This window comes from Mastomys coucha, unplaced genomic scaffold, assembly GCF_008632895.1.
Source record: "Mastomys coucha isolate ucsf_1 unplaced genomic scaffold, UCSF_Mcou_1 pScaffold3, whole genome shotgun sequence".
NCBI lineage: Eukaryota > Metazoa > Chordata > Mammalia > Rodentia > Muridae > Mastomys > Mastomys coucha.
The window spans coordinates 43,300,292-43,312,115 of record NW_022196909.1 but is presented as its reverse complement, the minus strand read 5'-3'; the positions used below and the strand labels follow the sequence as shown (position 1 = coordinate 43,312,115).

General features: G+C 49.9%; 1 protein-coding gene across 2 annotated transcripts in view; it reads left to right on the top strand.

Annotated features, from left to right (window-relative positions):
• Rrp1b (ribosomal RNA processing 1B) overlaps nt 1–10,686 on the top strand; it is a 27,548-nt gene extending 16,862 nt beyond the window's left edge. For both annotated transcript variants that reach the window (XM_031346764.1, XM_031346765.1), the window contains 7 exons: nt 905–1,002; nt 2,719–2,738; nt 3,600–3,713; nt 4,245–4,924; nt 6,179–6,319; nt 7,256–7,319; nt 8,290–10,686. In XM_031346764.1, the coding sequence (XP_031202624.1) occupies nt 905–1,002; nt 2,719–2,738; nt 3,600–3,713; nt 4,245–4,924; nt 6,179–6,319; nt 7,256–7,319; nt 8,290–8,480 (1,308 nt within the window). In that variant the 3' untranslated portion in view covers nt 8,481–10,686. The remainder of the gene's footprint in view (nt 1–904; nt 1,003–2,718; nt 2,739–3,599; nt 3,714–4,244; nt 4,925–6,178; nt 6,320–7,255; nt 7,320–8,289) is intronic.
• Nucleotides 10,687–11,824: the final 1,138 nt, after the last annotated feature.

Below are 11,824 nucleotides of genomic sequence, written 5' to 3'. Positions count from 1 at the left end.
AAAAAAAAAAAAAAAAAACTAAAAAGCCAAATGAAGCTAATCATGGTGGTACACACATTCAATCCCAGCACTCAGGAGGCAGAGGTTGACAGATCTCTGTGAGTTCAGGCCAGCCTGGGCTACGCAGAAAGATCCTATCAAAAATAAACAATGAACAATGAAGTGGGTTTTGGTGGACACTGAGCCTCGTTTTCTAAGCACTGCCGTCTGTGTGCCTGTATTCAGCAGCCCCGACCCTAGTGGGGTTGGGCCGGTTGTTGATTAAGCAGGATCTTGCTGTATAGTCTAGGCTGGAATGGAACTCCTAGCAGTCCTACCTTTCCAAGGACTGGGAGGACAGCTGTGTGCCACCGTGCTGGTCGGTTGGTTGGTTAGCAGGTCTTTCTTTTACATAGCCCTGGCTACTCTAGAACTGCCATGTAAACCAGGCTGGTCCTTGACCTCACAAAGATCCACCTCTGCTCCCCAACTGCTGGGATTAAAGGCATGTGCCATTACACACATGCATACACAATTGTGCTTTGAAAAAGTAAAGACTGGGCTGGAGAGATGGCTCAGAGGTTAAGAGCACTGACTGCATTTCCAGAGGTCCTGAGTTCAAATCCCAGCAACTACATGGTGGCTCACAACCATCTTTAATGGGATCCCATGCCCTCTTCTGGTGTGTCTGAAGATATCTACGGTGTACTCGTATACATAAAATAAATAAAAAGAAAAAGTAAAGACTATTATATAGAGTCTAAGGTTGAGGACCCAGGATGAGTGTAAAGAAGGCTCATCAGGCAGATTGTGCTCTGCACAAGGCCCCAGTTTGGAGAAGACTGCTTCCAAGAGCACCTAGAAGGTGACTCAGATAGGCCAGCCTGTCTCACTGCTGCTCATGTTTCCTTTCTCTCCCTGGTAGTTTGACTATAAGGCTGTTGCTGATCGCCTTCTGGAAATAGCCAACTCGAAGAGCACCCCGCCCTTCAACAGGAAGCGACTCTGCAGACTCGTGAGAAGGTAAGTAGCGAATGAGATCCTGTGGCCACGCCAGCACTCTCCCGCGTTCCTTTTCCTCCTTCTCTTAAAGATGTATCAGAGTGTGTCGGTGTGTGCGCCCTTGCAGCACACAGAAGAAAGTGGTGTCCCAGAACTAGAGTTGTAGGCAGTTGTGAGGGGCCCAATACAGGTACCAGGAACCAAACTCAGGTCCTCCATAACCTCTGAGCCACCTTTCCAGTCCCCCACCTTCTTTCTCTTCTTTATCCTTTATCACTTTATTCATAACCACATAGCAAACGGAAATCAGGCAGGCAACCCTGATCAGCATGCCACACAGCTGTCGAGTAATAGTGCCAGTGTGCTCCTCTCGTGTCACCATTGGCATGCCAGGCAGGGTACATGGGCCTTCAGTTAAGCATGTTCACCCTTGCCTCCCAGCACGGTTGTGCCAAAAGAGTCAGATAATCCAGTAGTCAGCATCAGTGTCTTCAGGACCACAGTGACATACGGTGATTAGCCTGAAAGCCAGGACCACAGTGACATACGGTGATTAGCCTGAAAGCCGGGACCATAGTGACATATGGCGATTAGCCTGAAAGCTAGTCGGTATGTTCTGACTGACTTTGGATAGCAGCTGTCTGGTCATGTCCTTTGTTTGGGTTAGCAGGCACTGGTCTGAGCTTGATCCTGTATATTATGAATGCCTTTAGAAAGGAGCTAGGGACATGGACCAATGGATAAAGCACTTGCCATGGTGTGAGAAAACATGAGGGTTAGAGTCTGGCTCCTCGGTATTGCATGGAGGGGCCTGACAGGGATGGAGGCTCATATCTAATCCCAGCACCCATGAAGTTCCAGGCAGCAAGGCCGCTCACTTGGTTGGGAGGCAGAGATGGGACTCCCAAGGTAAGCTAGCTAGACTAGCCAAATTGATAAGCTCTAAGTTCAAATGAGAGACCCAGTGGAGAGTGGCTGAGGAAGGTACCCAGTATCAGCCTCTGACTGCTACATGCACATATGCTCACATGCAAACATGCGGACACAACAAAATGGCTCTTAAAGAATTCCCCAGAAGAGGGCTGTAGAGACAGCCCGGCGGTTAAGAGCACTGACTGCTCTTCCGAAGGTCCTGAGTTCAATTCCCAGCAACCACGTGGTGGCTCACAACCATCCATAATGAGATCTGATACCCCCTTCTGGTGCGTCTGAAGACAACAACAGTGTACTTAGATATAATAATAAAATAATTTTTTTTTAAAGGAATTCCCCAGAAGATGTCATCCATAAGTTCTCATGTTTTATAGCTGGGCCTCCAGTGTGGGTGCTAGAGCTGATCTGCCTGCCCGCCCGCCCCAGCGACCCACCACAACCCCATGTACATCCCTCATGTCCTCAACTTTGATTATTTGGTCTGATGCATAAAGCTGCATAAAGAGAACCCTACTGAGCATACCTCCCCTGAACATAGCAGTATTGAGCTGTCTGCCTTCAGAAACAAGCGAGAAAGACATCAGCTCTCTTGGTATTGTGAGCCCCTGTGTCCCGTGCAGAGCTGACGGAATGGAAGGCGCCACTGTCCTAGGCTTTTCCTTCCTCACTCACTGCACCCCTAGGTGTGGCTGTTCCCTCGCTTCCCTGTGGGAGAGGGTGAGCACTGAGGATCTGGATCCCCGCCTTATGCTCCAAACCTGAGCTGTAACCTCTCTGAACTTCCGTGTGCTCTTTTCTTTTCAGGTTCCAGGACCTCTCTGAAGGTAAAAAAAAGTTGTTCTCACCCAGTACACACCCCACACCGAGGGCAGCCCTGCCAGATCCAGGACATGGGGTCGTAGGGAAAGTGATCTGTGTGGTCTCTGTTCTCACTGGGTTCACTGGCACACCTAAGCGAGTACCCTGGGAAGTGCCTCTGTGCAAGACCCTTTGCACATACTTCCCATCCACCCGGTGCCTCCTGTGTGTGGGTAGTACCTATGTGGTATTTATTTGAAAATTTATTGGTGCTTTCTACAGTTAAGGTTCTAATGGGGGAAGGGAAGACAGAAGAGGTGACTCCATGGTCAAGAGCACTGGCTGCTCTTCCCGGGTTCAGTTCCAGAACTCACATGGTAGCTCACAGCTGTCTGTAACTCCAGATCCAGGAGATCAATCCATGCCCTCATCTGGCCTCTGTGGACCCCAGGCATACATACGATACACAACTTACAGGCCAGCAAAACTGGGCTAGGAAGATTAAAATCCTTTGTCAAAAAGAAAATCCAGGTGTCTCAGGATCCTTCATTTTCCTTTAGGACGGATGTCCCCAGGGTGTAAGCTAGGTTAAACCTGAGCGGGTCAGTGGGCCAGCTCTCCTGTTTGTTGTGCCCTGACTGGATGGCTCACAGAACCAGTAGGAATATAAAGCTGACTAGACTGAGAATCCCACCAGTCACTGTCCTGTGTGCATTCTAGTCAGGAGCCTTTGAGTTGGGTTGGAAAAGTGGCTGGTAGTGCAGGTAATGGAGCTGAAGTCAGGCTCGAGAGTCTTAGCTGGATGGCTCAGGGCGGGCCCCAGGACCTGGGCTACTGCCATAGATCCAGGCCTTAAAAGCTGACCAGTGTCTCTTTGGAACCTATAGGCAATGATGCTCAACTCAGTTTTGCTGAGGAAAATGGTCAAGCCCTCGGTCAGAAAAGGCACAAGAGAAGAAGAAAGAAGCTTTTAGAGAGAGCTGCCTTAGAGAAGGAGAAAGGTAAGCTGTGAGGTCTTAAGTCTCAGTGCTGGAGGAGGGGACAGGCAGGAGGTTGGTTCTTTGGATTAGAGCCGTCTTACATAGCCCAGGTTTCCCTCGAACTCATGAGTGCTGGGTGCTGTACCAGCCGCACTGCACTCACAGTTTCTGTTATTTCCTGGACAGACGCTGGTCTCATGGTTCTCTGGGTTACAGGTGCATGCCACCACAGTTAGTTTTTTATGTGAGTTCTGTAGGTCCAAACTCAAGTCCTCCTCCTTTGATGGCAAGCACTTTACCTACTAAGTCATCTGCCCAGCCTACCTTAACAGCTCTGAGGTGAGACCCTGTGTACTGTGATGCTGTGCGCCTAGATTCCTGTCCCTCAAGAGAGGTGGTCATCAGGGTTCCTACAGCACCCTTGGCTGTACGGCAGATTCTAGGCCAGTTTGAGCTACCCGAGACCCTGTCTTAAAAACACAAAACAAAGCAAAACCCTGGCTGCCGGTGGTCACCAGCAGGGCTCTGCATCATTGCTCTGCATTTTTGTAGGAAACACAGTCTCTCCTGCTGGTGAAGAGGACAGCGGAGGCCACATTCACAAGAGGAAAAGGAAAAGGAGGAAGAGGAGCCACTTCCCGCCTGACACTCAGGACCTGGATGCTGTTGCCAAGCCCGTAGTACCGAGTACTGACTGTGAGCCTGACACTGCCCAGAGGCAGGCCCCACAAGCATACGTGACTGAGCCTACAGCAGAGGCCAGGGAGAACATCTCTGAGCCTACACCCATCATGCCCATACACAAAAAAAGGAAACGGCCAAGAAAAAAGAAAGTGAGAGCCCACAGAGAGATCTGCAAAGCCACCACCTCACCTCAGAAGGACATGTCAAAGAATGACCCTGTCGGTGGGCATCCTCAGAGCTCTGCTGCCCACATTTCTTCCTCAGAGGGTGTCCAAGTCCAGAAAAGGAAACGGAAACTGGGAGCTCTCCCTGTCAGCAGTGGTGACCTAACTGTACAGAAGGCTGGTACCCCAACAAGCCCAGTGGAAGGGAGTGATGGCCAGACTACTCCGCCCCAGTGCAAGGGGTCGCAGAAGAAGACAGCATGCAGCACTCTTGACCCCTGTGATCCGTCCAATCAAAAAACAGCAGTCTCAAAAAAGAGGAAAAAAATGAAACTAATGTCAAACGGTGTATTGGAGTCCAGCGCTGGGCAGATCCAAGCTCTGGTAAGATGGGAGGGGCCCAGAGCTTGGGTGCTGGGCTTTTGAATAGCCGTGCTCAGAGGACTCAGCTTTCTACCAGGGCTAGGGCAGAGGGATAGACACACCTCAGTAGAGCAATGGTCAGAATGCACTGCTTTATAACCACTCTCACCAACAAGCAGATGACAGGTTCCAGTCTCAGTGGCCAAGTGCAGCTGCTCCACTCAGTGCCCTTATTCCCCCGTCTTCCCCATCTGCTGTCTCTTTGGATAGGCAAGGATAGACTTGGAGCTAAGAAACTGTCAGACCCACCCCTGTGGCAAGGGGCTCTTACAACATTTGGGTGAATGAAAGGATTTTCCTTCTCTATGGACTTTTAGAGCTGTAAAGGACCCCAGCTCTGTCCTTGTGCCCTGACTAGGAAGTGTACTGCCTTTGCTGGGCTACACATATAGCGACCACCGCCGCATATGCTTACTGCTGTGGCCCACGAAGCCACCGAGATAGTGGCTTTCTGGCTTTACAGGGAGACATCTGACCTTGTTCGGCACCAATCCCTATACATACTGCTTGGCAGTGCCTGTGCCACTGAAGCCCGTCCCTGACAGTCGAGGATTATTGAAGGAGAGCAGAGCACTGTGGCTTGGACATCATCCTCTAACCCTGCCCTTAGCAGAGGCACCTCTTTCTCCATAGCCTGCTTCTCATGCCCTTGGCAACTGGTCTTGAAATTGGGATGATTGCTATTGAGTTGGGGTCTAGGGAGGTTGCTGCTGTTGCTCCCGGGCTAGGGTTGCTTTGGGGCATGCCAGAAGAAGGCATGCTTCAGCAAGAGAGGCAGCAAGCTCCAGCCAAACAGCGACATGGTGGCCCCACCCTCGGCTTCCCAGATGTGGGGACCCATGAGCCTGAGCCCCTCCACACCAGACTTACAGCCCACATAGTGTCTGATCACAGATAGAAAAATGAGTTCTCACTCAGCGGATGGACCTTGAAAGGAAGAATTATTAAGACTGCAGGCCCTATGTTAGAACACAAAGTTAGAAGAAAAAAATGGGCTTCACTGCTGACAAGACAGTGTGATCCTTGCTTGCATGGTGCCAGAAGTGAGCAGTGCTCCACTGAGCAGGAGAGTTTCTGACAGAGCTGGTGGGCTGTGTGCTAAGGAGCTTGGAGTGGGTCGGCCTCCAGCATGTCCTCACTCTGCTGTCTTGGTGTGAGCCTGGCAGGATGCCATGATAGGATTCTTCCTCTCTCAGCTTTTCATCCTTCTCACAGGGAAGCAACAGGACTCTGAAGAAGCCACTAAAAATGGAGGACGACTTTGTCAAGTTTGACACACGATTCTTACCAAAGTCCCTGTTCTTCAGGAAAGCCAAGAACAGCTCTGCCACCCGTCCCCAAGGTCCTGCTGTCCAGGTGAGCCCTCCACAGGGACACATAGGCAGGTGTGCTGAGATCTTGGGTGCAGGTGCTCCGTTCTACCTGGTAAGACAGGGCTTGGGGCTGGCAGAGCCCAGCTTCTTCCTCTGACAGCCTTCACAGGTACACACAGGTGGAATGAGGTAGCAACACACTCGGGAAAGAGGCACGGGGTTCTGGGAAGGGCTCAGTGCAGCTCTTACAGTGTAAGACTGTTGGGATATGTAGATAATTTGAAGTCCTTTACACACAGTGCTGAGAGTTTTGATCTACGGTAGGGTCCTAGTGGTAGAGCATTTGCTTAGCATATATCAAGGCCTAGCATGCTATCTCCAACAAAGATTTTATTTGTTTGGTTTTGGGGGGGGGGGGGGGGGGTATGTGAGCTGCAAGTTCAGCTTAGAACAGCTTAGAAATTCTGGACTTGCCCAGTGGCTCGGCTCGTAAAAGTACTTCCCACCCAAGTCTGAAGCCTGAGTGTAATCCCCAGAACGCAAGGCAGAAGAGAAGCGACTTCAAATCGATGTCCTCTGGAAGCTCACACACCACATCACACCTGTCACGGTGTTTACACTAATAGTAAATAACTTTTAATTCTGGGACAAAAGGCAAGGTGGTTATTGACATATATCCTTATAATTTGGGGTGATAAATTTGGGATTCTGAACATCATGACCCCTCTTTGCTGTTTTTCACTGGGAATACGGTGTCTAGTTTGGGAAATCTGTGCGTGCGTAAAAGTAGTTTGTGAAGGTCACGGGCAGAAGTCTGGTAGCACAGTCCATTTATGCTACAGCACACTGCCCCATTAGCCTTTGTGTGTATGCAGGTCAGGAAAAATACCAAGACCCTCCCTGGGTAAGTTCTTAAGAAAACCCAGGCAAGGAGGCTGGGCACCTGTGTTACCATGGTTACTCTTTTGTTGTTCTGCAGCTGAATAAAACACCCTCCAGTTCCAAGAAAGTCACCTTTGGATTGAACAGAAACATGACGGCAGGTGAGTGAGTGGCCTTCTGTAAAACATCCTTTGGACCAGCCAGCTAGAGCTGGCTCGGGGTTCCCCAGCAACCAAAGGCATTGTCTTCCATCTATTTCTGGGTCAGTCAGGCAATGCCAAGGTCGCTCTCCTCACAGATCAGATATGGGTTGCTGAGGTAGGGAGAGATTTTGGATGGATGGGCGGGTGGGTGGGTGGATGGATGGATGGATGGATGGATGGATGGATGGATGGATTGGCGGGCAGAGAGATAGAGTTTGTGTGGGGGTGTTGTTTGTTTTTTGTTTTTGGAGACAGGGAATTTCTATGTAGCCCTGGCTGGGCTGTCCTAGAGCTCATTGTGTAGACCATGTTAGCCTCAAAGTCACAGAGATCTAAGTCTGCCTCCTGAATGTTAAGATTAAAGGTTGGGAAAGATTTCTTGGGATCTTAGGCCACCAGGAAAAGGGGTGGTGAGAAGCCATTTGTCCGGGTGCTCTTTAGTTCTGTCTCAGAGTCTAAGAAACCCTAGTTCCTTAGCTATAGCTGCCTCGGCTGTAGCCACACTGCCTGCTACATAGTGGACAACCCTTACTGTTAGATCAAAGAAACCAAATGACTCTTGTAAGAAGGTGTGGTTGGTTGGTTGGTTGGTTTTTGAGGAGTCTATATGGCTGCACCTGGCCTGGAACTCAGAGATTCACAATCCCTGCCTCCCTCTTGAATGCTGAATTAGCTAATGGCACATACCACCACACCCTAGTATTTTTTAACTTAATGATTTAATTTAATAAAGACCTTATTTGCATGGACAGTGAGTGTGAGCAAACCCACCTCTGCTTGCATGAGTGAGCACACGTGGGTTTGGAGAGAGCGCAGAGAGCACAGGAAGGAATGAAGAGCAAATACCTCAAGATAAACAGCCTGGCCTATCGGCTGGAGTGAGGGCAGGGCTCAGGCAGCTAAGTAGCCTTACTTTCTTTTGGGACAGAATTTAAGAAGACAGACAAGAGTATCCTGGTCAGCCCCACGGGCCTCTCCAGAGTGGCCTTTAACCCCGAGCAGAGGCCACTCCATGGAGTGCTGAAGACCCCCACGAGCTCCCCGGCCAGCACTCCTCTGTCTATGAAGCTACCGGCCACCATCCCAAAGAGAAGGCCGAGGGCTGCGGACTTCTTCTGAGAGCCAGAATCCCTTTTTGAAGACTGATTTTATACTGGGTGTTCTATAAATTATAACTTTTAGATGTGGGCTTTTTAATTATTTTACAAATATCCATGAATGGGACAAATGTTCTGAACCTGGACTGCGGGCCTCTCCTGTTAGGCATGCAGCCTAGTTTGTATGTGAGCCCATGCACACCCTCACCAGAAGGACTGAGTGCTGTTGGTACCTGGAACCCCCTCCTCGATGCCCATTGCTGGACCTACCACAGTGGATCACCTTCTGGGTGTCTGCAGTCTCAGTCCATCTCCTTGTGAAGGCAGGCCAGCTTCAGACCTGGCTGAGGGCTTTTGGCTGCTTCTCCTGGACTTGACTCTCGGAACAGAATGAGCAATAGTGTAGCTTTTTTACGGGTGACCAGCAGGAGGGTGGACAGGCGTGAGGTGAGGAAAAGCCACTTTTCCCTGAGGCATTTCCTCCTCTGCCTGGCCCATTCCTGTCCCTGTCTTCCTACCTCTATACCAAGCCCAAAGTGTCTTTTCAGGAGGGCCAGTGCCCCCTAGGCTGCTGCCCACATTAGCACATTGTTTTCCCAGGGCTTCTCTGACTGCACTGGCAGGGTCTGGACCCCAGGCTCTTGCCGACCTGGAAATTGACTGCTCAGGAGTGGATACCCTCACAGCTGCCTCCACGGGTTTTATACAGCTCCTCTAGCTTACTGCAGAACCCAGGGAGCCACTCAGACTTCCACCAAAGCAAATCCGGCTCCTTTTTTAGAGCAAAGCCTGCTTGGCGATTGCTCTTGTTTAAGGAAACTACCTTGGGTCTGAAGGGTAGAGACTTTGAGCACAACAGGAGGCCTATCAGGAGCTGCAGGCTTGCCATGGCAAGGCCAAGGCCCTGGTCTCGAGCACTCAAAGTCTATGAGTGTGCCTACTGTGCTCAGGGTCTCCCCAGGTACGTCCCACTCTGTGCACCCTGTGCAGGAGCCCTACTTTTCACACCACTGCTCCTCGGGAAGACCAGCTCACTACCACTGGGATCGCAGAGCTCATGCACCTGCCCCTGGCTTCGCTCCACGCAGTCAAAGGGTCTGTTTCGAAGTCTTGAACCAGCTGACTCCCAAATGCCATTCCCCATAGGAATGAAGTGGTGACTGTCCTCTGCCTGCTCAGTCATAAAGTATATCACTAGGCCATGAAAATGGAGATGATGCTTTGCTTGTGTCACAGTAGGTCATGTGTGGTGTCACTTGTGGTTGCATGGTTACAGCCTGCCGAGTTTAACCATTACATTCAAAACTAAAAGCTGTGTAGGAAGGGTAAGATGAAGCCAGCAATGCTTAGCTTCTTATGTAGACAGTTCAGTGTGCCCTGCCGTTCTCTCTGTTTTAGAGATGGGTCGTACAGCCCAGTGGTGTAGTTAGTTCAGTGCGCCCTGCCGTTCTCTCTGTTTTAGAGATGGGTCGTACAGCCCAGTGGTGTAGACAGTTCAGTGCCCCCAGCCGTTCTCTCTGTTTTAGAGATGGGTCGTATGGCCCAGTGGTGTGGAGCAAAACACCAGGCAGAAACAACCTCACACCGCTTTCACAATGGTGGCCCATCCTTGGGAACCGTGAGTGTCCACAAAGCACATCTGCTAGAATTGCTCCCGGGACAGAGCGTGAGACCTCAGTGCTGCACTCAGGTGGGCTGTGCCTGAAAGAAAAGTTCTTTGTTTTATCTCTCATGCATACAGCACAGGAAGGCTCTGCCACAAGCAGGAGTGCATTTAGAATGTTGTCTTGATCCTTGATGCAGATTCTCAAGTAAAATTGCTGATAAATTTCTTCAGGTCCAGAGAAGCAAATCTTAAATGCAGGCAGGCTGGGTTAGTGTTCCGGTCTGCACAATTTGGTTTCAAACTAACTTTTCTTCCCTTCAAAAAAAAAAGATAAAAGGTTTCAGTATGTATCCTATCCTATCCCATACCGGCCCCACACCAGTGGTCCTCCTGTCTCAGCCAGGCTCGTGCAGGGACAGAGTATCACCTTTCTGAACTGAAGCACAAGTAGAAGCAGGAGGCGGGGTTGGGAAGCAGTCGCCTGCCTGGGAAGTGGATCTGTGTTTTCTCAAACTGCCACAGTACTGTTTGTTTACGATCAAATTGTATTGGTGTCTCCAGGGCTTTGTCGGTACAGATCAAAGCCAAGACCAATTAAAAGAAATTTGTTTTTATCTTCGGATTGGTCTTTGATGTTGACTGTGTACATAAAAATAGACCTCTGGGAACTACTGTCCTGTCAGGGTCTGGAGAATTCAGGCATCTGTTGTGTTTGAAAGCAGAACACAGCAGGTACTGTTTCCTCAGAGCTGGTGGGCTTGCTCAGCCACACTGCAATCTTGTCTAAAACAGGATCTGTGTCCTGAGTACAGTTCCCCATCTTCACCATAGGGAGAAAGCACATGCACACAGCCGTGGCCTATTGTAAGATGAAAACTCACGCAAAGTCAGCTAGAGGAAAACCCCACGTGGTCAAGGGAGACCCAGAAAGGTTTTCATCCTACCTCAGGAAGGATTGTGGCAAATGGAGGTGGGAAGGCTTCTCCATAAGCCAGAAAATCAGGAACCACTCATACAACAAAAATATCCATTTAGACCTACTAGCATGATAGAAAGTACACCCAGAGTTTAAGAGGTGGAGGCAGATCTCCCTACATGACAAGTTCTAGGACTATGTACTGAGATCCTGCCTTTTTTTTTTTTTTAAAGAAAGGTGTATTTATTTTATATATATGAGTACATTATAACGTCTTCAGACACACCAGAAAAGGGTATCAGATCCCATTACCGATGGTTGTGAGCCACCATGTGGTTGCTGGGATTTGAACTCAAGATCTCTGGAAAAGCAGTCAGTGCTCTTAACCGCTGAGCCATCTCTCCAGCCCCAGGACCCTGCCTTAAAAAAAATAATAATAATTGGTTAGGGTGTTAGGGAGTGATAGAGCGTGCTAGTTTGTAGGCAGCCATGAGCTGACTTCCTGGCCCTCCCCATATCACGCACAGTCCTCAGGGCTTGGTTGGTTGTGTATCTTGAGATGGGAGCAAGAGAGGCTCCCTTAGTCACACTTGGCCTTTGTTGTATAAAAGGGTGGAAGAGGCCAGAGAAGGACTAACTGGAGAGAGCAAGAGGCCACTTGGAGGAAGCAGATCACAATGAGTCCCTGACTTCTGCGGGAGGGAGGGCAGAGCATGTGCTAGACCACCTGCGTCTTGATGGACACAGCACTGGCATTCCTCCCAGGCTCAGAAACACACCTTTTGTTCTTGGGACTCGCTGCCTTTCTGAACCCAGGCTAAAAATTGCTTCAGTTCTTCCCGGA